Here is a 25,493-nt window from a genome sequence, read left to right on the forward strand (position 1 = left end):
TCATAATAAAAATACGGTATATTTATGGTAAACTTTCAAAATTAAAACTATATTTTTCGGTGTAGTTCCAAGGATCTTCCTCTGACCGTTTAGACACAGGTGAGAATTTCCCTGACCATTGAATGAAAAATCCAATAAAGATTTGTAAAATATAAGAACATAAGACATACAATCCAATAAAGAGGAGTATTTATAATAAGCCAAATTGATTCTTCAAACGGATTAAATTATTGTTTCAGTGTTAAAAGTCTTTGCCACCTAGAATATAAAAAAAAACATCAAAATCGAGGAGTAGAGTTAAAGTTTACGGTATATTTTGAAACTGTATGGTATAATTCGGTATATTTCTGAGGATCGGCGGTATATTTGATCGATAAATCAGCGGTCACACTGCGCAAACCCCAGCTTGCTTTTCAAATTAAACGGTAAAAACATTTTTCTCCTCATTTCTCAGTTGCCAAGTCCAAAATTTATATGTGAAATAAAAAATATTCGTGAACAATTTTAAGTGATTTTAACCAAATAATACAACGCGGAGGCACACACACACGCATTGTCGACGCGTTTTGCACATAACCTGAAGGTAAGGAAAAGGGACTCCTATTCCGTCCCCTCTGTGTACCCCTTCCGTCCGTCCGTTTGCTTGTCTCTATCGCAATTCGCGAAGGCAGCGCTGTCGCCTGTGTGCAAATGGCGGCTGGCTGCAGCTGTTGCTTTGTTGTTGTTTCTGGCATTGGCCTCCGAAAAGCCGGTCTTTCTGCCTGCGTCTTCACCTCTTCTTTCGTCTCTAGCGCTACCGCCTTTGCATTCTCTGCCCTGCTGGCGCCGTACGCTCAAAAGGAGAAGCAAAGAAAAGGGAGAAATAAATCAAAGCAGCCCTTGTCATTTCGTCTTTCACACTTCTTTGCAACATCATTTATTTCAGTTCTACATTCTACACTTGTCATTCGAGGAGCAACTGGAGCTGATCCAAATTTTATTTGAAAACAAATTTTAATAAAAAAAATTTTCGCCATGAGTAAAGCGGATGCAAATACACGCCAGGGCTCGTACAAGTCAAACACAATTAATACGCAGGTAAGTGTTGCAGCGGTCCAAGGCGGGGTCGGAACTAACCTCACTTTTGCTGATCTGGTAGGACTCTCGCATGCGTCGCCATGAGGTTACCATCGAGTTGCGAAAGTCCAAGAAGGAGGACCAGATGTTCAAGCGTCGCAACATCAACGACGAAGACCTCACCTCTCCGCTGAAAGAACTAAATGGCCAGTCGCCGGTGCAGCTGTCGGTGGATGAAATTGTGGCGGCCATGAACAGCGAGGATCAGGACAGGCAGTTCGTGGGCATGCAGTCGGCACGGAAGATGTTGAGCCGCGAGCGCAATCCACCCATTGATCTAATGATTGGCCATGGCATCGTACCCATCTGCATTCGCTTTCTCCAAAACACCAGCAAGTAAGTAAACCATCAGCTGTATGTTTGTGCATTACAGTGACCCCCTCCAACCACCACCTCCTCAGTACCATGTTGCAGTTTGAGGCAGCCTGGGCATTGACAAACATTGCCTCGGGAACATCTGACCAGACACGCTGTGTCATCGAGCACAATGCGGTGCCGCATTTCGTTGCCCTGCTGCAGTCGAACTCCATCAATCTTGCGGAGCAGGCCGTATGGGCATTGGGCAACATTGCCGGCGATGGAGCCGCTGCTCGGGACATTGTAATTCAACATAATGTCATCGAGGGTATTTTGCCGCTGATTAACAACGAGACTCCGCTTTCGTTTTTGCGGAACATTGTCTGGCTGATGTCGAATCTGTGCCGCAACAAGAATCCTTCGCCGCCCTTTGAACAAGTCAAAATATTACTGCCAGTCCTGTCGCAGCTTTTGCTCAGTCAAGATATTCAGGTATTAGCCGACGCCTGCTGGGCTTTGTCATATGTCACCGACGATGACAACAACAAGATTCAGGCGGTCGTTGACTCCGATGCAGTTCCTAGGCTGGTTAAACTTCTGCAAATGGATGAGCCGAGCATTATTGTGCCAGCACTGCGCAGTGTGGGCAACATTGTCACTGGCACCGATGTACAGGTCAGTAGACAGAATCGAATGTTACCTTTTTGGGCTATTAGCTAATGTCAATTGTTCTTTGCAGACGGATGTTGTTATTGCCGCGGGTGGCTTGCCCCGACTGGGCCTGCTGCTGCAGCACAACAAGAGCAACATTGTGAAGGAGGCGGCTTGGACTGTTAGTAATATAACGGCAGGTAATCAGAAGCAAATCCAAGCAGTTATTCAGGCTGGCATATTCCAACAACTACGCAACGTGCTCGAGAAGGGCGATTTCAAGGCACAGAAAGAGGCCGCTTGGGCAGTGACCAACACGACAACCTCGGGCACCCCTGAGCAGATTGTGGATCTGATCGAGAAGTTCAAAATATTGAAGCCATTCGTTGACTTGCTCGATGCCAAAGATCCACGCACCATCAAAGTTGTCCAGACGGGCTTGGCCAATCTCTTTGCGCTGGCCGAGAAACTTGGCGGCACTGAAAACCTCTGCCTCATGGTCGAAGAGATGGGCGGCTTGGATAAACTGGAAACATTGCAGCAGCACGAGAACGAAGAGGTGTACAAGAAGGCTTTCGCAATTATCGATACCTACTTCAGCAATGGCGACGACGAGGCCGAACAAGAGCTCGCACCCCAGGAAGTAAATGGAGCCCTCGAATTTAATGCCACTCAGCCAAAGGCTCCAGAGGGTGGCTACTTATTCTAGGCCTGTTTTATCACTCATCCCTCATACATACCATATACTATGCCAAGTACATATTCCACATCAAACAACTTTAACCTTTCCATCGCGATAGGCTTACACTTAGTGCCATCTTTGTCATCTTCTACACACAGCGCACAAAAGTAGTCCAAAAACAGAACACACTCAAGCATTTGGAGAGTATCAGCACAGACACGGACACAGATATTTTTGCTTACCTGTATCAGCATGACATTCCCACCAAAATGGGTGATACGCTGGTGTGCATTTACCACTCCTACGGATTAACTGAATCTCTGGTAATGCATTTTACAATAATTTGATACATTTTCAAACTCATGAATGCAAGGATTCTACTCAGCTGTGCTGTTAGAGCATTGCCCTGTGACGGTTTTATAGGTCGTCAATCTGAAGCGTGTGTGGTGTGCACCGAGTTTTAATTTTTGGTAGGCTTTTGGGCCCCCGTTTCAAACATTATTTTAGGTTGTTAGTATTTATTTATGTATACAGATTATGCTTCTCCCATCCACCTTCACGCAAGCATTACAACAATTTACAATCCCATCACCAATGTCCTCATCCTCGATTCGTAATATTGTACTTTTAGTTGATGAATAAATAATGAATTGTTTGAATGATTAATTATATTCTTGTCCCAATTCTTATGCATTTATCTGTCATTAAATTGTACTCATTCACAAATTGCCGTTTCTGATTGATGCATTTCTGATTTAGGCAGTTATATTTTTGGAAATAAAAACTGAAATGTATATCAAAAACAATGACATGATTCATACATGTAGAATTGCCATGTGGTGTGTGTCTATATTCAATATCAGATCTACGCCGTCAGGTGTCGCCACTGAGTCTTGTAGTTATGTTGTAGACAATTTTATTGCAAATTACATGATCTATCAAATTGGAATGAAAAATTATACTGATCAGATCAGATTATTCAGATCTTTAAAGAACGCTGGGTAGAAAAATCGTCTTAATGGTTTTATTATCAATAAATATATGTACTTTTCGATTAGGATGTGAGTTAATAAATCCTGTGGCGATAGATCAAATGTGCACTCGACACCGTTTCGGACTAACTTCACTGCTTCCTCATCTGCAGCTACAAGCGAGAACACACGTACACTGAACCACCCATATACATACGCGCACAGCGACCCCAATCCAGATTAGATAAAATGATTAAACAAGAACTATGGAAACACAAAACGAACCACACAGCTCAATTCAATCAAAAGTGACGGGACAGATAGCAGCGTCAGCATCCAGCGGCAAGCGGCGGTCCAACACAAAACCAAAACTCATGAACGGTGGACGGTCGGACGCTGAGGAACACCCACACCCTATGCAGAGGCAGGCAGTCAGTCCATCGTAAGTATTTTTCAGTTTAATTCACGGCAAACAAATTATAAAAATAGCTTAAAATGTAGCATCGGAAAAGTAGTTTGCCGAAAATGTGTACCAGTATGAAGACATTGGCCAGAGCTAGAGCTTTTCCCCGCCGCATTGCCCAAGTGTCGTCATCGATGGAGGCGGCGAGTGTGAGCAGCGCTGGCGGAAAACTTAATTGGTTCTTTTTGAATTCTTTTATTGTTTCCGAGCGCGCGAGAATTTAGTTGATTTTTGTGCGAAGCTGCGTGCGGGCGTGGATCTTAACCAGCACAAACTTTATATAATTGTCTGTTTGTCTCTGCTCGGCATTAACTCGATAGAACTTCTAACAATATTTGCGAAGGTAAAAGCGAAAAGTATTCTGCAATTGAAAATTAAAAAAAGTAATGTAAAGGCTGTAATGCGTTTGATCAGAGTAAATTCTGATTTGTGCTTGAATTATTCACCAAAGACTATTGTGGTTGATGATGCCACTTCGAGAGCGATTCCATGACCTCGCACGCAGCACGCGGCTATGGAAAATCCAGTGAGGATTTGCCATATGCCACTCAGCCATTAACGCTGGATGTGAATTTTGCGCTCTATTTTGCAATAGAGGCTTTAAATATTAAAACAAAAACAACAACTAAACTCATGATATATGTAGTTAATTTCGTAAAGAAAGAAAACAAAAATTGGCGTACCAAAAATAAACAAAAACAATATATGGAGGAAGGCGCTACTTATACAGCGAGAGAGAGAGCGAGAGCGAGAGAGCGAGAGAGAGAGAGCGAGCAGTGACGTTGTTGTCGTTAGCGTAGGCGTATCCGTCGTGCTCTTGCGATTTTTGAGCGGAAAACAGTTCGTTTTTATTTTTTGCTTTCCATTTGGGGCTGAGGGTTGGGGTGCAGTTTGTTGATGGGACTGGGGCTGGTGCTGGGACTATTAAGCAAGCAGAAAGTGTGCGCGCCGCATAAAAATCGCCATGAAATGCAACTCGGAATTGGTTGAGGGAAGGGAGAACCGCGAAGAATAGACCAAAACCAAAATTCGCGTGAAATTAAAAGTTGCCGCAAAATATATGGCCGAAAGCATTGTCAGAGTGCTATCCGCCTCGGCGCTTCCGTTTTGTTTACTTGTGCCCAAAACAGTGTCAAGTTTGGCCTAGTGTTTGGCTCTTGCACACTTTATTTATTTAGTCATTTCGGTTTTGTATGCCGTGTGCTTTTATTTGATTTGATTTCTTAGGTTCATGTTTAGGTATTAAAAGCATTGAATTAAATCTTATTAGGAAACTACTACTAAAGATTTATTTTTGAAATGAAAATAAGTGTGTCGGATGGCGGCACATGTGCTTCACATTATGTTGAAGGACAATCTGATGCCAAGAGAGTGCCTTTAATAGATCATAAATGGGAAACATGTGAAAACAATTGACTTATATTTATATTCTCTTATTTTACAGCATTCTAACGCAAGGGCGCTGATCTGAGCCAAATATGAGTGAAGTCCCTGTGAGCGTTGTTCCACATGAATCCAATCTCGCTGCGGAGATTTATCACAGCATTGCGTCAACGGCCATCGATCAGAATGTGGTCATGTCGCCGCTGCTGCTGGAAGCCAGCCTGGCGCTGCTCTACCTTGGCTCAGATGGAGCCACCGCAGAAGAGTTCCAGAAGTTACTGAGGCTTAAGCAACGCTTTCCCAGCAATGCCAAAATGGCCAACTATTATGCGGCAGAGCTGGCAAATGTAGCGGGAGATGCGGATACTCACTTTGAGCTACAGAATCGCTTTCTGATACAGCCACAAACCGGATCTAGTGCTGGAGACTTAGCTGAAGACTTTCAGAAAATTGCTCAAACATATTTTCATGTGACTGCGGAGAGCATCAACATGGAGCACACCGAGAAGCTGCGGCGTCACATAAGCGAACAAATATTGGCCAGCGCTGGTGGCGGCCACTGGCAATCGACTCTTGTGGAGAGTAGTCCTGCGGCCAAACTGCTCCTCTTGCTGGCGGCGAACCTGCACAGCAAATGGTTTCTGCCCTTCAGTGCATACCGCACGGGTCTCTACGAGTTCCACAGCAACGGCAGTCTCGACACATCGAAGCCGGTGGCTATGCTCTTCGACGATGACATGTTTGTGAAGTACGCGGAGCTGAGGGAGCTCAATGCTCGTGCCATTGAACTGCCCTACGAGCACGCCGAAGAATTGTCCATGCTGCTCATCCTGCCCAACCAACGCGATGGCCTCTCGCAACTGGAAAATCAGTTGCGCGGCATTGATTTGGGCACATTACAGCAGTCCATGCAAATGGAGGGAGTCCAGGTGCTGCTTCCCAAATTCAATATCGATTTTGAGTGCAGTTTGCGGCAGCCGTTGAAACAGGTCAGTAGACGAGAGAGTATGGGAATATTTCTAAACATATTTAAACATTGCAGCTCGGCTTTGAGGACATCTTTTTGCCATCAGCGAACTTTAAACATTTGCATCCCGCTGGGCAGCTGCCCGTTTGCGACGTGCTCCAAAAGTTGCGAATAAATCTAAACGAGTCTGGTTCTGGCTCGGAACCAGCCAAAGTCGCAGCAGGTATGTGCAATATATCGTAAATGTAACACAATCATTTAAAGCCACTTCCTTTTTGCCAGAATATAAACCCATTGTGATCAGCAACTCCTCCCGTCAAAAGTTCTTTCGCGCCGATCATCCCTTTTTCTTTGCAATACGCAGCGAGAATGTCACTTACCTGATGGGACACGTGGTAGTGTTGTAAAATACCCATTTAAAATGGTGTTGCACATGTGTGGAAGGTAGAATTAAATGATGTATTTTATGAAACTTATTTAAAAATAATATAACAAGCGGAATTTGTATGGGAGTTTGTTTATTTGATGGTGGTAAATGTTGCTATTTTGTGATGGTTGCGGAAAAATGAGAAATATTTGCGGTGATTGGTTATAGGAAGTACTTACACTTTAGTGATACTTTATGGATACTCGGGTTCTCAGTTGGGCTTTAATCTGTTTAGAGACTACTACCGAAGTGCTTTGTAAGTTGAATAATATAAGAGCTCCCTTCACCCATCCCATTCCTAGTTGAAAAGAATGTTTTGCTTAGATTTTTCTAACAAGAGTCTTGAGTTTATTTAAAGATATATCTGTATAATTAAAGTTTGCAGAAATAGTCCTGTTATTCTTATCAGTATTACAATTATTGTATTTTGTAAGTTTTGATGTCTTAAATGGGAGCTTAACTAGGAAAACTTTTAAATGAAATCAAAGCTTGTTCTCGCTCTCTAATTTATCATTTATCCTTTTCATATTGTAATGTTTAGTACCCTTTCTTTTTGTTGTAAATACTAGCTAAAAAGTTGCCTTTTTCTTTAAATTCTCTCGGTTGGCTTTAATATGCGCTGTCGCTTAGTAAAGTTTTGTAATCTTAATCGGAATATGGTTATGCTTGATGTCGAAATCACTTTGAAATGATAGTTTTCCAATCTAACAGAGTTCGAACAGAAAATTACTGACTGCCTGACATATTTGTATAGCTTTTAGTTTTAGTTAATGCATAAAAAACAGAAATATTCACAGAGCTTTCAACTTTAGGTCTAGTGTTTTTCTAGTCAATTTATTTACAAATGTGTTTGTCTGTATCTATGTACACTTGATATTCAAAATCGAAGCCTCGTAAATGCATCGTTGTGTTCTAGGACTAGTTTAGGCCAAATATAATAAATTTGTTCACTTTGTTTGCTGTTTGCTGTTGCTGTTTGCTGTTGCTATTGCTGTAGATTCAGTTGTGCGTCTCGGAGCTGGGCGGTGGCTCAACTCCTTCCGCGTTTTCCAAATTTCCCCGATTCAGTAAATAGTCGAGGTCCATGGTGATGCGATCGAGCGTGGCATCATTGGCACTACCTTGCGTAGAATTAGGATTTGCAGACGCCGTCGTTGTCGCAGTGCTGGTGACCACAGAAGTGGAGACGACTGCAGCCACCATTGTGGGTAGCAGAGGATCGAAAGTCGCTCGAGACGTTGGTTCCAGAATGGTCACTCGCTTCTGGGTCTTGGGGTTCGGTGTGGGCAAGGTCATCGAAAGTGTGCCATTGGACATGCCAGAGCTGCTCAAGTTGCCACTTATGGTCGGCGGCGGCAGCAACTGAGGAGCTGGCAGGCTGAGGATAAGTGAGCTGGGCACAAAGTCAACATACGGATTATGTTGCAGCGGAACATAGTGAGAGGCGGACGTGGCCGACGAGGGCATCATGGTGCTGGTGTGAATTCCAATTATGCTATCTGCAAGGAGATTTATAACGGTCCCATTTGCATTTGTAGTTCTACTGTTTCGATTGGGGACATACGAGTATGTAGGAAGCTGCTGGGTTTACCTACCTGCTGCTACACCTTGAAGTATATCCAGTGTCTCGACACCCACGAAATCCCCGCATGGTCCCGCCCGGAAATGAGTTGGCTGATGCTGATGCTGGTGCAACGTTCGTCTTCCAAGGCTACCTGTAAGTCCCCCAATCCCCATGCTCATCGTGTATGCATCGTATGCTTTGCCTCCACTAAGCAGGGCACAGCATCGTGTGTCCGGCGAAGGCGCAACAGTCGCTGGCAGCGTTTGACGGTCACCGAGGAAGGTCTCCGTCGAGCTTCCAATTCCAACAGCTGCAGCATTTGCTGCCTGGCAACGCGGCGCCGTTGAAATGATTGTCAACGGCAGCTGCACGGCAGCTCCATTGGCACCAGACAACTCCAGGCCCACCTTTGATTGCAGTGGTGGGGCGTTTTCTCCAGACGAAGCAGCCTCAGCTGCTGCCGCTGCCGCTGCTGCTGCTGCTGCTGCTCTTGAGTTTGTCATTGACAATGATACCGCACAGTCGTTCTCCTTCTCCTTGTCATGGTTGGTGTAGACTGCAAAAGGATTTTGGGTTAGGCATCATTTAACTAGTTGTTCCCATGGCGACAACCTACAGCTTAATGGACTGTTGACGTTAGCCGTTGTGGTGCAGTAGTTATCGTCCAGGCTGCTCCTACTCGTGTTGAACTTTGTTTGCTTTAACGAGCTGTTCTGACTGCTCCCGTTGCTGCTCAGAAACGGGGGCCCACGCAGCTGGCTCTCAGCCTTGATGATGAAACAAAAGAGGATTCCAAAGCCCTGCAAATGGACGGGTTCGTTAGTGCGTTGTAGTAAAACTTCCATTAGCTTTCGGTTGACCCTAATAAAATTCGTGTATCAACAACATGGGGCTTATCAAGTCGATTGAGTCATTAAATATCGAAAGCGACTTCAATTAAAGGTATCCTTTCGGAGTGCCCCAACATGAAAATCGAAGCAAACGATTGGGAAATTAAATGTATGACCAAAATAGAACCATAAATCGATGGAGCTGACCAGTCCCACTACATTCTTTGTTCTTATGTCCTTACTCAAGACTGGAATTTATGGAAGGCAGACATCAGATTCCGGGCTGGGATTTTTCGACCGAATTAATTACGAAATTAGCGAAAAAGCTCAGACTCGAGGTGCCAAATGGTTCTCATTGTATTGATTTCCCTTCCATGTGTCGGAAGACGCCTGGAACTTTCATGTGTGCTTTAGTCTCTGCTTAAATAATTAAATAGGAACGCAGACAGAGCATGCCCATGCCCATGCCCACAATCAAAGTGATTTTGGTGCACATTAATAGCCCCGACCACTAACATGGAGAGGGTTGTTGTAGACATTGCGGTTTCGATTCAAGAACGGGCCTCGACCTAATTTGTTTGTATTTGAATTTGAATGTGCCGAATGCGCTACACATGCCGACGACTCACTTGCCGTCTCTCCCCACATCAAAGTGGGTGCGTGCAATTATGTGATTAGTTTTGCAAGGATACACCCACCCAATGTCTTGGATTGTGTAGATAATTGTTTATTTAATTGGATTGTGAGCTGAGAGTTGTGGGGCGTGCGTATAGCGTTGAATAGTTGAATAAAGCAGGAATAGAAAAATGGCACAAGTATGTGTCGGATCTTAGCATTGTTTGCAGTGTTCCCTTTCGTTGTCTTCTTTGCACTTTACCGTTTGTTATTGGTCACCGCTTAATGCACGCACCGTTTCTTCGCTGTTTGTCTCATAGTTGCGTTGTGGTTAGTGTTAGAGCGAGCAAGCTTTGGGAGAGTGACAGATCGAAAGCGAGACGGTAACTAGGGAGCGTCATTAGAGCGTGTTGCGAGAGAGAGAGAGGGAAGAATCGAGTGAGAGTTAGAGCTTCAAAGCTACAAGCTGCAGAAAATGAGAGTCTGAGAGGGATGGTATACGATGTTCTCAGATGGAAGCTTGCCCAAGCAGTTGCTCGCAGGGGAATTCTGCTAACTGTAAATATCTGACATACCTTTACCTTAGTCATCCGTCCCATTCTTGGAACCCACTAAAACGATATACTCTTCCGTGTGCCAAGTGCCAAAGGTGGAAGAGTCAAGCGCACTTATTTACTTTGCACAGCAAATCAACGACGAGAGGGAATAAAAAGAAAACAATAACAGCTTGAGGAGGTGGAAACCAAAGCCAAGTGTCAGTGGCAAGTGCAAAATAAACACAAAAAGGCTTCTTCCGTCACTTTGATCTGGCAGCTAATGCAGTCAGCGTGAGGAGCAAGCAGTTTGTTGCCGCGCGTGGTTTTTGTCGCACTTTCTTATGCTCTCTCTCTCTCTCTCTTTGTTGTTTTTGCATGCATAATTTCACCGTCAACGGTAAATGTATGCAGGCTCTAAGCTTTGATGAAATATGCACATTTAATAAGACATGAAAAGACGAAAAGAACTCGATTTGCATTTGAAACCCAAGAAAAGAATGAACCCAAACCCCCAAGCCAATAGTTTTGAGAGCTTCGCTGCAAATTTCGAGCGGCAAAGATGTACTGCAATTGAACTTACGACCTGCAAGCCAATCATTTGCATAAGTAGCAGTTGTACTACGTATGTACATATGTATATTTGGTTAGTAATCCCCTTTGGTGCTTAGACTTACCAGTATTATACACGAAATGCCAAACGGATATCCCCATAAAGTATCCGGTAATGAATTAACATAAACAATGAAGAACCCATCGGTGCATAGTTTAACGAGCAGCAGTCCACCTGCTCTATAAAGTAGGCCAAGTCTGTCGGAATAGAGTGGAAAACGGATGAATATCAAGCTGCGATTGTTGCGGCTGATGATTTTTCAGCTTAGATTAGCTTGAAGTGACTTCAACTGGGTTCTTGTAAACTTTTTGCTTTATCTAAATTTGAGTTTTCGTTGGACTTACCGCCGTTGCAAAGCCAGATTGAATTTATCCAGCGGATGCGTATGCACATTGCGATTCTTGTGCCACAGCCACAAAAGTTTCTTCATTAAAATGGCAAACAGCGCAAAGAAAAGGAAAATGAAAAGAAAATCGATGCAGACGAACAGGATGAAGCTCAGAGATGGCGACAACGGCGTCGATGTTGATGGGAGAGCCGCTCCGGCTTCGCTCAGGCCGGAAGTGAAAGTCGCGGCCTGTCCATACCCTGAGGTATAAGAGGAGTAACGGTTAACGGGCAGCTGCTGCTGTTGTTGTTGCTGCGGCCAAGTCGAGGCCGCAGCTACTGCGACTGCCATGCCATGACTGTCGTTGCTGGCTCTGATTGATGACGTTGACGTGGCCGCATCGACGTCGTCCAACCCAATTGAGGATGTCTCAGCTGGAGAGCTCGTTGCATTGCCCAGCAGCGCTTCCGATTCCAGCAGTAAATTATCGCCGTTGAGTAGCGAATGCGTTGAATAGTAGACACCGCCGCCATCAAACTCCGTTGGCTCAGAGTCGGACTTGCTGGCGGAGTCATCCGAAGACGATGCTGTCGAGAGAATGTCAAGCCACCAATGGCGCGGCCACTTGCCAATGATGCTGCAGATTAGTGGGGCGGCCACAGCGAAGAGTAGCGGCAGCAACCAGCTAATGCCAATGGCGCCACGTATGCCCGCCGCACCGCCCTCGAACGAGGAGTCCCTGTTGCCGTTCACGGCCAGCGGCCGGTGCCGATTGTGGCTGGCCCCCACCGGCGGCGACTGGGCGCGTATTTGGGTAATGTTGCTTAAACTCTCGCGCTCGCGGCGTCTTTTGTCCTGCCTGGTGGGCGTCGCCGGCTGCTTGCTGCCGATTTGCAGATACTTCTTGGGCATCAGCTCCGTGTGTATGACCAAGGCAATCGCAATCAGCGTGGAGACGCCCAGCAATAACAGCGATGCCAGCGAGCTGCTAATGATGGCATGCCAGTTCTGCAAAGAGGAAATTATGATGGAACGTTAATAAGGAAATGGCGGCTGACTCGCTGCAGCATCATTATTTTTAATTAAATATGAGAAGTTGTCAACCAGCCAACCAGCAATAATAATTTTTACAACTCAAACAATGAAATCTCGTCACATTTTTTATGACTACATGCACCTAATAGACTCTGCCTGCAAGATTGGGACATAAGTTCTTAAAAAGATGTAAAACATTTTGTGGTTTATATTTTTGGTGGCTCCTTATCTTTGGCACACTGCTAGTCCATTACTTATTTGGTGCCACTCCATTTAAAAGTCGCTTTTTGTGTTGGAAAATGTTTTCTCCTGCTTTAAGCATCATTTGATATCTGTTACACACAGCTGACTAGAGGCGAGGTCGTCGCGAAATTAATATATTGCCCGCTTAGCCTTCAGGGAAAAGTAAAACAAATTTTCAATTTACAATACGAAAACGAATACGAATAAGTTCCACATCGTCGCTGCTTTACCGCGGAATATTATGAGTTAAGTGCGCTTAAAAGCTTTTGCCTTTCATATGTTCTGCTGCAGTGGCACGCCGCCGCCGCCGCCGCCGCCGCCTCGTGCTTCATGCCTTCGGGGGACGCAGCGAGTCGTGTACGTAATTTATGTTTTCTTATTTATTTATTGTTTTTTTCTCGTTCCGTTTAACTGTCGTGCTGAAATTGTATTTTATTTATGCACGCAAATATATACAATAAGTAAAATGAATATTTTAATTGTATTTATTGTGGCATTGAGTGGGCGTGTGCGTGAGCGTGGGCGTGGTTGCGGCTCGGTCCATGCTCCATGCTCCATGCTCCATGGTCTGGTTGCTGTGGTTGACGGCCGTCGCCGTTGGCAGCTCCTCTCTGCTCCTCGCTCCGCTGTGACACGTGTTCCAGACCATAAAATTTGCATGTGTTCACATGCTTGTGCTTTACTTTTTAATAAAGTTGCTCCGCCCTGCCCAGCCCTGCCCAGCCCTGCCCTGCCCGCATGTGCGCGAAATTAATGTGCAATAATAATAAGTGGGAGCGCCGCCTCGTGTTATTAAGACAAAGTTTCCCTTTGGCGCGTTTTTGCTGCGCTGCCAGAGCCTACAGGCTGTCAGTCTTTGTGACATAAGTCGCTCATTATAACGCTAGTGCACATCCCTACACACATGCATCAACTCGATGTCTAGCTGTCTGCGGAGCAAGCAGGATTGTTGTGGCACAAAGACTTCCTGCGTGCAAAGATATCGCCATTCAAAGCACCAAACTCTGCGTCTATCACTCATCCATTTTGCTCTACGTGGCAGGAGAGATTCAAAGGAATCTTTGAGGGTTTGCCTTTGTCAGCGTTTTAGCCAAAGTCCCGCAGCTCCTCGTCTTCGTTTTCGTTTTCCATTTCCATTGCTTAAACCTTTTCTGGCCGACTCTCTGCCTTTGTTGTCCTGGCCTGTCCCTTCTCGTTCGCTCGTTCGTTGTCGCACACAATGTTTTATTTGTTTTTCATCCATTTATTGAGCCGTTGTTTTCACAGCGCACCAGTTTATTACTAATTCAAAAATGTTATTTTCTTGCAGGAGCTCTCAGCTCGCAGCTCGCAGCTACTGTTTTCGCAGGAGTCTCTCCGCAGCGCCTCGCAAGCCCACGGGATTAAGTAGCGCAACTTTACTCGCTTATACTTTTTTACGTTTATAATTTAGGTGGTTCTTTTCGGGTTCTTCGGGGACTCCCGCAGACTCTGGCACTGGGGCTTGGGTGGCTCGCATCCCTTTTTCCCATTTACATTCTCCGCGCGGCTTCAAACGTTTGGGAATGTGCGTTTATAAATATTAATTTCGATTCTAGTTGGTTCCTCCTCCAGTCGTTAAGCATTGTTGACTTTTAATTTCCATCCAAGCCAGCAGCCAGCAGCCAGCCGGTAAGGGTGAGCAGGTAAGGGAATTGTTTTCAATGACTTTTCCGTTTGGCTGCCACACAAACTAAATGTAAATTACTGACTGGAGTTGGTCAAAGACTTTGCCAGACGACACGCTAATTTGTTTTGATGATGATTAGAGCTCCAGCTCGCTGGCTGTGATTATGGTTTGAAAAGTCGAACAACACTCGTGTCGGTGGGGAAATGGCACTGCTTAAAGACACAGAAAATAATTGTAATTTAAGGGTTGGCCGCTGGGAATCCTCTGCTTGCCTTTAAGAGCGCGAGAGAAACTCATTTGTGTTTCGATTGCCGACTTGTGCCTTTCTCCTCCACGTCTTGTGCACGCACTGCCCCCTCCCCACTCCCCTTTATTTGATGCAACACTTTTTATTATTTTACTTTTCTCTCTCGCTCTCTCTCTCCTTTGTTCGTTGTTGGTTGGTTGTATATTTGGTTTTGGTTTCGGGTTGCTTTGCTTTCAGCTTGGCTTTCCTTTGCTCCGTTTTATTTGTTTATTTGTTTTGGCGTAATTAAATTTCACGCTTTGGCTCCCTTCTCCCACTCGAGGGCTTTGTTTTAAAGGGTCAATGGCGAATGCATTAAAGACTGCCCACGCACAACAATCCCTCAAGAGGATCAAACCAGAGAAAAGAGTTAAAGCTGATTAGAAAGGGGGAAATGAAAGGGGCACTCACCACTGGCAGCATTTTCGTGAAGCCCAACAGATAGATGGCCATCACGCTCGCCGTCGAGATGCAGAACTGAATTTTAAGGAAGGTGATGGCACACTTCCGATTGCACCAGATGGGCACCAGAATGAGCAGAGCCGAGCCGCACTGCAGCAGACAGCAGGCGCAGCTGGCGATCACGAAGAGGGGGCGCTGCGGGGCATGCGGCTGCGGGGTCTGCAAAAATTAGAATCGAGAGCAAACAGCAAACAATTAGCAATTCAAATGGGCATTAGCATTAAATAATTGTGCGCCTGGGAGACTCTGGGTCTTGGCAACAATTAGGAGCAAACAATTTAAAGAATTGCCAGAGCAGAACCGAGAGCCGAGTGCATTCGGAACAAGTTCATGGCACCAAAGGCCAAGTTGTTGATTTGCTGCGAGCAAGGGAAGCGGAAATGCGGACGTAGCCGCACAAAGGAATGGCAACCAGGTGTACGGGTGGCACAAGGCCATCAGCCAGCCACTAAATGGCAGGTCCTGAAAGTGCCATAAATCAAAAGGAGCTTTCCACTTTGGTACACGTGAACTGCATGAATGGGAGCGGGAGCCCAATGCCAGCATGGGGCGTGGCATAAATTAAAGCGTGGCCTTGGCGACCTTCGTGTCGCTCTCTCCGTCTCCGTCTCCCTCTCTGTCTCAGGCTTACATTCTGCTGTCGCTTGGTCAGCATGACCACATAGGTTCCGGAGAGCGGGCAAATGCAGCGGGTTATGTTCGCCATCAGATGCTTGGTGATGCACAAATCCGATCGCCACGTGGACTCGAACGAGGCTTTGTAGTCGTGGCTGCACAGAAAATAGATTAAATGTAGATTTAATGGAGTGTAAAGTGGGGGATTTTCCACACGCTTCTTACCCGCACACGGCCACCCAATTACCCGTTTTGGGAACACTTTCGTGCTGGAAAATGATCTCCACGTGCCCCGACTCGAAGGGCACGTCGAGGGGCTCCCGAAAGTTGTCGTTGGATCGATTGGACTGGAACAGCCAGGTTTGGATGATCCTCGAAGCCAGCACATAGTCCGTGTCCATGGGATCGCTGCGCATAAAGTTTATTAAAGTTGGATTCAGTTTAACAAATAGTTCAATTATGTGGGTCTGTGGTTGGGATTTGTGTTAGCATTTGCTGTGCTACGGAAAACATTTCTTTTGTCCATTATCATTTGTGTGTTTTGTGTGCACAGTTGCATATTTGCATACGAGACTTTGCACAGAAGCTGTCCTTGTCCTTGTCCTTGTGCCTGCTTGAGCCAAAGCCAAAGCCGTCGTGTTGCACACATTTGAGGGGTGGCAAAGGCAAACGTTGGCTTACAAATTATACATTGGTGCCCATAATCTGGGACTTGTGCATGTCGGTACGTTAAATAACTGTCTTGAGCAAGCAACATTCAATCGTGAAATGCATAACACAAGTGCTGGAGCAGAGCTCTGCCAGCGGGTGGACATATTTCCCTTTGGGTCTCAGCCAATTCCCCATGCTCTCTTCTGCACTTTCAAATTGCGAAAACTCATTTACATTTTTTGGTATTCATTGCCGCCCGTACACATAATTTCTTTGAACTTTCTTGGGCAGAACTAATTACAAAGCGCAATGATGACCACACTGAAGAGAACTTTCTCAGGCTGTCCAAGACAACGAGCCCCGAGACTTACCTTCCTCTTGTGTAGTAGGTTTTGGGCAGGAAACTTTTCAAGTTCTTGTACGAGATTACGGACGCGAATATGGTTGAGTTGGCCATGATATGCAGCAGGCGGCTGGATAGTCCTATGTCCATGTAGAGTTGATCCGAAAATAAGTCCTCGCTGGCGAAGGCAGGGAGAGAGAGGGAAAGTGCACGAGTGGCAGTAAATCAAGCAGAATTGTAGTCACCTGCACTTAAGACACTTAATTAGCTAAATTAGACACTTGGCAGCTTGGCAGGAGAGTGTGGCCAGCGAGGCAGGCAACCAGCAAAAGGAAGCCACCAGGATTGCCCAGGATTCGAGCTCCTCGCTCTTCGCTATTCGCTCCTCGGTCTGCGTCTTCGGTGCAAGTTTTGCCCGAGGAAACTTTTATGAGCCATTCTTCATGCTCAGCCCTCGCTCGCTTGTTTAATGCATTTATTATTTATGTTTGCTCATAAAATAAATTTTCCATTAAGAGCTGAGGCAACGGGGAAATCGCTTCTCCCCTTCGTCGCGTACATTAATCAAGTTTACTGCAGGAATTTGCATTTTCACTCACTCTTAATTAGAACTTATTGCAAGGCCGCTTACTCTTGAGTCTGATTTCATTTGGAAGTGGTTTTTCTTAGTTTTTCTTGGTTTTCTTGGTTTTCACTCACCCATAAATTCGCAAATTGAAGGGCAGAGTCTTCACGGATGTCATGTAAATGCGCAGCGAGTTGAGTCGATCCAGGGACAGCGTGTCCTCATCGACTGTCAAAATGCTGGAGGCTCCTCCTGCTCGGCCATCGCGAGTCGCTTGCAAACTTCCCGCAGAGCCAGCAGAAATGTTGTCGGCCCCCGAGCCACTGCCGCTGCCGCTGCCGCTGTCATCGCCCCTGACGTTGCCGCCGGCCTGTGCGGTCAGCGCTGTCGAGCTGTCAGCTGGCGACGGCTGGCTGCTGCCGCTTGTCGATGTGGCCAATTGTGAGGCCGCAATTGTCTCGCGGTTCAGCGCCGCCGATTGCGTCAACAGCTGCAGTTTTTTAATTTGCTGAAAGCAAGCAGAAGATTCACTCAAAAAGCTAAAGTTTATGCTGCGCGGACTGAGTCCTATTCTGAGGCCAGCAATTGTGTTGTGTCCGTCGATGAGTGTCTGCCAAAACGTACGAAAATCAATGGCCACCACTCGGTCTGCCGCTGGCATTGTTCATCTTTGCCAAGAAGCAATATAAAAATGCAGTCAATGAACCCCGTCCATAAAAATCATAAATTGTTACATTCTCGAGTGCAGTTACAAAGCCATAAACCGAGGCCAATAAGCGGGCAGCCCCAGTGGTCGAACAACGAACAACGAACCCATTCAACGATTTTTGCAACTTTTAATGCGAATTCCCATTATTGCGGCAGTTCTTGTTTTTTATTCTTTATTTTTGTGTGTAGAGATTATCGATTCTGCCAATTTATAATGTATTGGAGAGGGTTAGGGAGTGAAAACTGCAAAATCAAAAATAAAACAACATTCTATTTCTAGTGTTCGTTCGGCAAACAACTCTTTTTTGAGTTCAAAATTTTCAGTAACTTTTTTATAATATTCAACACAAAACTGAAGTATCTGGTCAATGCGGACTCATCTCTGCGACCAACCAATTTCGCTGTAGCGATTAAATATCAAAAAAAAAAAAAAAAAAACAAAATCAAAGTGAATTTTTACAACTGTTTGCGGCAACTAATCGAAATGGAAAACAATCCCGATTGGAAAAGTTGCCGTTATGCAACTTTTTCAAACAAAAATCTTCAACTTTAGCATTAAGCAGCATTAAGGCGGCATGCCACGCCCCTGTGCCTATGCCTATTCAAATTTGTTCGCATTTGTATGATTTCTTTAAAGGGCGTTGAAAGGCAACACAGAAAAAAGGAGAAGGGACGTGTGAGACGCTTCTTACGCGTCACAACTTTTATGCCCGGTACTCAGTACTAGATCTGTGCCTTAGCGGTTATTTGTCAATTTTTACATTTTTTCGTCATCTGTCATCTACATCTACAACACTGCTCGCGCCAACACGCTCCTTTAGCTCGCCACCCTCCTCTAGAGCCACTAGGCAGAAGCAGAATGAGAGAATGTGCAAAAAAACAAATATAAGCTGCGGGACGGGGTGGGTTTAGCCACTGCAAATTAATTTCTAAATTTGTGGCCATAATAATGATCCAATCGGATCTCAATTTGGTGCTCTGATAGAGATGGCCATTCCCCACGGAATGGCGTTTTTAATTTTCTCTTATCTTCAAAATTGTAGCTTTGGGAGGTTTTCGGTTTTTCGGTTTACGGGGGCAGGGCTCAGTTTTGAAATACACTTGAAACAGTGAGAGCATACAGAAGTCTGGATGTAAAATTGGGTGGCTCTAGCTTTTATGGTCTCTGAGATCCAGGCTCTCAACAAGACGGACGGACGGACAGACGTACAGACGGACAGACGGACGGACAGACAGACATGGCTCAATCGACTCGGCTATTGATGCTGATCAAGAACATATAAACTTTATGGGGTTGGTCACCTTTTCTTCTCTGCGTTACATTTGCACATCTACTTTGTGCACAAATCCAATATACCCTATTTACTCTTCGAGTAGCGGGTATAAAAGCTACGCAAAAGTTTCCCATGTGCAAATTTCACTTATCTTTCGACCTAGCCACGTTTAGCAGTTTACCGGCAAATCATTTGGGCGCCTCCGACTGTATGAACTGCGAGTCGATGGGCGTGGCCGCACATGTGAGCGAGGCAATTTTTTGCAAACTTTTTCTTCACATCCGAAAGTTTGGGGCTGCGACTTTAGGTCACGTTTGCAGTGAATACTTTTTGCTAAGTGATTCGTCGTGATTTGATTTGAATGCGTTCTACGCTCGTACTTTCCCTCCACCGAAAGTTTTGGTACGAATAGTTACAGCTTGACCAAATCCTGAAGTAGGTCAGGCCAACTTTGTTCTGCCATTCGATACGGTCAGCCGGCCAATAACGAAACTTATGCAAATCGAAGCTAATACCTATGCAAGTGTTTTAATTAGCATTTCACAGAAATGAAATTGCAAAATGGCATTCAAAAATGAGCAATTTCGTCTGGCCAAAACTTTTTCAATTGCCATTTCCACACAACCAACAGCAAATAAAAGCAGATGCACAGAAACCATTCCGATGGTTGCAAAAAAATAAACAACAATTGGATTTAAGCATTTTTCAGCCCGGATTATTACTATTCATCAGCATATTGATGAGGATTTTCCGCGAAGCTCGCGTGAATATTAAGCAAAATTAATTGAGTTGGCTTAAAATTATTCTGATAGAATTTTCCGACTACTGAAAGCTGCCGATTCTTTTGCAGAAACTCTCAAATTGTTTTTAAAGCAGTGAATGTAAATACTCTGCCTTGATGGCCATCGTCAGGCCAGGGCTATTTACTTTTCAGGGATCCACCTTCCCGCGCACTAATTAAACTTCATTGCGCGCGAAAAATTCGATGAACTTTCTAGGGATTCGCTCGTTCGACTTCACTACATTAAACTTTTTTGTTCAGTCAATAAAAACAATGGGGGAACTATTTGCTCAACTTTGGCGAAAAGTTCGCCGAATGCCAACACTTTTTAATCGACCCAATTATGCTGCCAAGTTTTTCAGGCTGCGTCAGCTAATAAAAATTTAACATAAATTGTTCCTTCTCGAGGTTATCCTTTTTATGGCTCACGTATATTGAAATTCCATAACTCAAGTGAGCTCGGGCCAGGTCTAAATTAATTGATATGCATTAAAAACTTGCACCGGTTCATCTAGCCTTTCTTTCAACTTTAGAGCAGAGCAAGCAGAGGCCAGCTCTAAGCAAAACTTGTTTCATGTCCGCGTGAATAGCTCTCCAAAGCATTCAGCTAATAGATTATGCTGGAGCTGTCTATAAGCCAACAAATTTGAAGAGCGAGCAGAGTCAGCTCCTTGCCAAGGAGACCTTTGCCAATTATCCTCAGAGCAGGAGTGCTGTTTCGTATTCAAACAGTTGCAATCAACACTCTCGTAAATTTGCATACCAAAATTTCAGCCTTATCCTGGCGGGGAGCCTACAGAGAGAGGGGGAGAAGAAGCAGGTCCTTTCTTTTACTTTTATGCCGCACTTCATGTACATATACAAAATCTTCCACTGGAATAATACATGAGGCACTCGACCCGCCCCACCGTACTTGAGATCTTCCGTTGAGCCGGAAACAATGGCCGCCTTAGAGTAACCACAACTACCAGATGGAGGGGATGGGAGGGCAGGAAAGGACATCAAGGCACACACAATGTTGCTTTAAAAAGAAAGCGTAACGAATCGCAATTTTCAGCAGCATTTGGAGACTGGAGAAATTGGCCAAAGTGCTGCTCCTTTTTGTCGAGGTGATAAGGAAGTGGTTATCCTCTACCTTTGGCTTTGTTTGTTTTGCGGTGCGCGGAGGGTCGCGTAAATTGTTTGATTGCCGCTCATTAGCAGCATATTTGAAACTTAACTGAGTGTCGTTCACGCGGCTTCTCCTTCGTCACTCCTCTTGTGCCGCATAACAAGCGACGGGGGAGCACCTTCCATTAGCCATGCTGCCAAATGGTGCGTAAATATGTCCTAGATTGCAGAGGGTAGATGGTTAAACGAAATGAGGATTCCTTAAACGAACTTTAAAAGGTACAACTATTGGAGAGTACTCAGCAGTACAGAGTCCTTTATTTTACCTTTGACATGGCTTTTAGGTCGCAGTGAGCAATGACCAAATACCACAGACAAACCCGAAAATGCCTCGATATCGTGCATATCAAAAGAGGTATTCATTACCAGCCAGCAGGACATCAATTTTCTGGCTATTTTAGAAATCCGAGCACGGACAAATGCTTGGATGTAAATTCCAGCCCCAGTGACAGACCAACTACAGGCGGCTAAATAAAAGTGGTAGTGGAACATGCGAATGTGTGTGCCATAAATCCTGGCCAGGGTCGAAAACATGCCTGGCAAATATTGAATATGGTTGCAGGTTATAAATTATTGCGCCCAAACGCCCGACCGGTCCTCTCGCTCGTAATTTATGCGCAATTGCAGCCAAAGCGCCTTGGCTCGGCTCTCGGCGCTTTGCGCTGTGCCACTTACCTGTTGACTGTTCAGGGATTGAGAATTCTGCATGACTTTATCCAGGATGCGCAGTATAACCTCCGCGGCCATCTCACGCTCTAGTTGGGTGCCCTTCAGCTGCAAGTAGGTGTCGAGCTGTGAAATGAGGATGGAAGAAGCAAACGTTGAGACAACATAGTACAAAAGGTCTGCACACCGAAAGGGGGAAGAGCACGAGCACCTTCTTGAGGCTAGGACTCTTCTTCGTCTCGGCAATTCGTTAGGTGGAAAATTTGTGTGCGCATTAAAATGAAAAATTGTTGCTAGGCGACCCTAAAGACGAGCCAGAACTTTTCTTTGACTGCAGTTGGGCAACCGAAAATTGTGTGAAAAATGGCAAGCCGCCCGGCACCAGCACCAGCACCATCTCCAGCTCCAGCTCTCCAGCTCAGCGGCTTTTACATTCATTTGCGTGTAAAAATAGTTGCCCGGGCTTTGTAAAGGAGCTGAAAAGACTTTTGGCTCTCCCTGAAGAGGCTGGGGCCGGGCTGTACCTGGAAACAGCTATTTTTGCCGTCTGTGGCTTGAATGTGTTAAGGGCCTTGCGGCAAGCAGACAGAGTCCGGGTCCGGGTCCAGACAAACAATTTAAAACTAAATTCCCGAGCACTCTGGCAAAAGAAAGATGGCAGGCCGGGCCGGGCCGGGCCAGGCCGCATTGGGAATCACATTGGAAAATTGATTTTGATTGCAGTAGTTTCACTCTTGATTAGATCAATTTATCCCAAATGGGGCAGAAATAACTAAATATGTTTCTGCCACTTTCCACTCACCTCATGCAACATGTCAATGAGGAAGCTCGCCTCGCCGGGCAGAAAGCTGGAACGTCTCTGAATGGTGTAGTCGAAGCAGGCCTTGAGTATGTTTGAGGAGTTCGTCTGCTGGAAACCGGCACTCAAGGCCCGATACCGATTGTAGATAATGAGCAGCTCATCCCGCACGCAACCCGAGAAGTCGGGCAGCAGCCAGCTCGAGTTTCCAGTGTCTCGTTGCTCGCAAATGCGTCGCAGATGACCCTCAAAGCCTCGCGGACAATCCGTAATGATGGGTGCCCCGGGGGCACTGGTGGGCCAGTGCACCCCGTAGGTGGACTCTGCGGCACACACGTGCGCCGCATTGCGTTCAATCACATTGATGTAGACACTCTTGGACACTGGGCGCACACTGTTGGACACGAGGCAGGCGTACTCGGCGGACTTTTGTATGTTGTTGATCTTCAGGATGCTGCCATCGGGATACAGATCCTCCCACATGGCGGTGGCTGTGTTCGACTGGAAGAGCACACCGTTTCGGGTCCAACTGTAGCCCAGCTGGGCGTATCGTTTGATGTCATCGTTGCCGGGCGAGAGGCAACGCACTCGCAGGGAGTCCCCTCGCTGCAATGTGACACTGGCAGGATCCACTCTCAGACGGGGAGGTGACTTGATGTGAATGTGCAGGGAGCGGCATTGCTCCACGCCCCAGTCGGTGACCTGCAAGTAAAAATGAGTCAACATTCATTAAACAAAGTCAAGTCCACATAAAATGTCTGTCATTGGCAAACCATAACTCGATGACCATTCATCAAGCGGTAGTCCGCTCCCAGCCGGACGTTCATTGATAGCCTTTAGACCACCTCCCCCGACCAAGTATCAAATGCCTTGTCGGAGTGCATGCCACACATCCTGGCGGCAGGCAGACAAGCAGCTTCAAACAGATAGACAGACAGCAGACAGATTCTGCTGATGTCCTTTCCATGTTGAAACTGGAGAGCAAGGCAGCATCTGATGTCAGCTCCACTTTGATGCTTGTCATCGCTTGTACGATTACTGTTCCAAGATATGTTTTATGGACTTTATTGTGTGTGCTGATTAGAACTGACCAACTGTAATTATGCTTGGCTTGCTATTTGACCCTGGCACAGTGCTTGCAGTGCTCCTTTTGGTTGTCTGCTTTGCACTTTACCGTTAGGTTTTGGTCACTGCTTGTGCACGCACGCTGCTATGCACGCACCGTTTACTGCCCACTGTCTGACTCATATCTGCGTTGTTGTTAGTGTTAGAAAGAGCGGGCGTAGGGAGAGCGATCAAAGAGGAGACGGTACGAGCAAGCAGCTTGGGTAGAGTGAGAGAGAGAGATGCATCGAGAGAGTAAGCTGCAAGCTGCACAGCTACAAGCTGCAGACAATGAGAGTCTGAGAGGGTGGTTCGCGATGCTCTCAGTTCAGCCTACTTGGGATTTCAAATAATTGTACGACACAGAAAATGAAGAGCAACGACAATCAGCAAATGTGACTTCTGCATCACATTCGATTTTTAAGTAAACGTAAAACCCTAATACATTTCACGACAAAGAGAATTGACAAAAGAAAGAGTGAAAGAGTGCCCCTACTTAACCCTACTAAGATTTGTATGCGCTTGTTCACTCGGTCACTGAGTCAAGCCACGAGTATGTCCGTGAAGACTTGCGTCCGTTGTTGGAGGGCTCTCTAAGCATTTACGACTACTTGGGCATTGCTAAGGCTAAGGCAAAGGATGGCTACTTTAATCGTTAGTGCCATGTGGGCAATACGGCAGTTGAGCAAACCTTTTGCATTTAAGTATTTCCACGTGGTCTGCAATCCAACGAATTGTAAACTTCTGTTGTGAATGTTGCTCCATGCTGTTGTTGCACGTGCCTCCTGGGGGAAACATAGCGGTGGCTAGCGTGGAGGAGTGGCGAAGTGCAGGAGGCATAGAGAGAAATCATAGTCGTTACGACAATGACAGCGAAAAAGATGATGATGGGGGGGCTGGGGCATGAGGACACAATGCGGAATCGTCTGCACTTGCCTTGCCCTGCCTTGCCTTGCCTTGCTACACTTTCAACAAACTTCCGTTTCAAATTTAAAATGAAATGAGACTACTAACGAACGGCGGCGACAGACCTCGCTCGGGGATGTGATTGTCGCCAATGTGGAAGGTATTGCACTTGTCTGGATCGTTTTCCGTCTGTGTATATCCTTGTCTGATATCTTCCCCCTTCGGCGCTTTGCTACAGTCGACCCGGAAATATTTAATATACAACGAAATGCTCTCAGTGCAAGTCCGAGGGTGGGCGGCATTTTTATGGCAAACAAAGATTTAAAATTGCATGGCAAAGTGTTTCCGAGTCTCACAGTCATTTACGACTCTGCAGCGTCGACAATCTTTGCCAGCCACAAAATCCAAATGACAATTAACTCATTTAGCTTGAACGTTGCCAGACTGCAAAACTTCACGGAATGGAGGAAGCATTTTGTGGCCAAATGGCATTTTATTGGCCCTGATCCGGATAGGTCGCGTCTCATTAACAGTCAAAGTCGTTAAATGGCACATTTACGGAGTACGGAGATGGAAAACCATTTGCCTGCCCGATTTGCGGCTCATCAATTAACAGCACTCCAAGGAAATTAATAGTTCATAAAAATGGCTTTTGCCATAATAAAAAAAATAATTTATTGCGATTATGTTAATGGGTATTGACAGTCGCATCCCGGTACTCGAAGGGTGTTGTTGTTCAATGTCCAACTGTTCAGCTGGAAGTGGCACCCTTCCGAGTTTATGGCAACCTCAAGTTG

The 25,493-nt window shown here is 45.6% G+C and overlaps 3 protein-coding genes across 3 annotated transcripts in view; 2 read left to right on the forward strand and 1 right to left on the reverse strand.

Annotated features, from left to right (window-relative positions):
* Nucleotides 1-413: 413 nt before the first annotated feature.
* On the forward strand, nucleotides 414-3,412 carry LOC117901097 (importin subunit alpha). The gene is made up of 5 exons (XM_034811725.1): nucleotides 414-583; nucleotides 926-1,077; nucleotides 1,139-1,452; nucleotides 1,518-2,088; nucleotides 2,153-3,412. The coding sequence occupies exons 2-5, from the start codon at nucleotides 1,015-1,017 to the stop codon at nucleotides 2,771-2,773; spliced, it is 1,569 nt and encodes a 522-aa protein (XP_034667616.1). The 5' UTR covers nucleotides 414-583; nucleotides 926-1,014; the 3' UTR covers nucleotides 2,774-3,412.
* A 960-nt stretch (nucleotides 3,413-4,372) lies between these two features.
* On the forward strand, nucleotides 4,373-7,010 carry LOC117900599 (serine protease inhibitor 42Dd). Its single transcript, XM_034811011.1, has 4 exons — nucleotides 4,373-4,523; nucleotides 5,625-6,552; nucleotides 6,606-6,753; nucleotides 6,813-7,010. Exons 2-4 carry the CDS (start codon nucleotides 5,659-5,661, stop codon nucleotides 6,935-6,937), a joined length of 1,167 nt encoding a protein of 388 aa, XP_034666902.1. The 5' UTR covers nucleotides 4,373-4,523; nucleotides 5,625-5,658; the 3' UTR covers nucleotides 6,938-7,010.
* A 559-nt stretch (nucleotides 7,011-7,569) lies between these two features.
* LOC117900601 overlaps nucleotides 7,570-25,493 on the reverse strand; it is a 59,971-nt gene continuing 42,047 nt past the window's right edge. Inside the window, exons 8-19 of the mRNA XM_034811013.1 lie at nucleotides 22,690-23,388; nucleotides 21,897-22,013; nucleotides 17,423-17,796; nucleotides 16,752-16,901; nucleotides 15,955-16,137; nucleotides 15,746-15,884; nucleotides 15,064-15,273; nucleotides 11,457-12,448; nucleotides 11,177-11,309; nucleotides 9,138-9,321; nucleotides 8,553-9,077; nucleotides 7,570-8,456 (exon numbers count right to left, since the gene is read on the reverse strand). Of these exons, the coding sequence (XP_034666904.1) occupies nucleotides 7,957-8,456; nucleotides 8,553-9,077; nucleotides 9,138-9,321; nucleotides 11,177-11,309; nucleotides 11,457-12,448; nucleotides 15,064-15,273; nucleotides 15,746-15,884; nucleotides 15,955-16,137; nucleotides 16,752-16,901; nucleotides 17,423-17,796; nucleotides 21,897-22,013; nucleotides 22,690-23,388 (4,206 nt within the window). The 3' untranslated portion in view covers nucleotides 7,570-7,956. The remainder of the gene's footprint in view (nucleotides 8,457-8,552; nucleotides 9,078-9,137; nucleotides 9,322-11,176; nucleotides 11,310-11,456; nucleotides 12,449-15,063; nucleotides 15,274-15,745; nucleotides 15,885-15,954; nucleotides 16,138-16,751; nucleotides 16,902-17,422; nucleotides 17,797-21,896; nucleotides 22,014-22,689; nucleotides 23,389-25,493) is intronic.

Source organism: Drosophila subobscura, chromosome U (genome assembly GCF_008121235.1).
Source record: "Drosophila subobscura isolate 14011-0131.10 chromosome U, UCBerk_Dsub_1.0, whole genome shotgun sequence".
NCBI lineage: Eukaryota > Metazoa > Arthropoda > Insecta > Diptera > Drosophilidae > Drosophila > Drosophila subobscura.

Bases quoted from the DNA above. Each gene is read 5' to 3' on its own strand.
- LOC117901097 (XM_034811725.1), top strand. From the start codon at position 1,015: ATGAGTAAAGCGGATGCAAATACACGCCAGGGCTCGTACAAGTCAAAC. The intron at 1,078-1,138 runs GTAAGTGTTGCA...CTGATCTGGTAG, and splicing joins CAAACACAATTAATACGCAG to GACTCTCGCATGCGTCGCCA. The intron at 1,453-1,517 runs GTAAGTAAACCA...CCACCTCCTCAG, and splicing joins TTTCTCCAAAACACCAGCAA to TACCATGTTGCAGTTTGAGG.
- LOC117900599 (XM_034811011.1), top strand. From the start codon at position 5,659: ATGAGTGAAGTCCCTGTGAGCGTTGTTCCACATGAATCCAATCTCGCT. The intron at 6,553-6,605 runs GTCAGTAGACGA...TAAACATTGCAG, and splicing joins TGCGGCAGCCGTTGAAACAG to CTCGGCTTTGAGGACATCTT. The intron at 6,754-6,812 runs GTATGTGCAATA...CCTTTTTGCCAG, and splicing joins ACCAGCCAAAGTCGCAGCAG to AATATAAACCCATTGTGATC.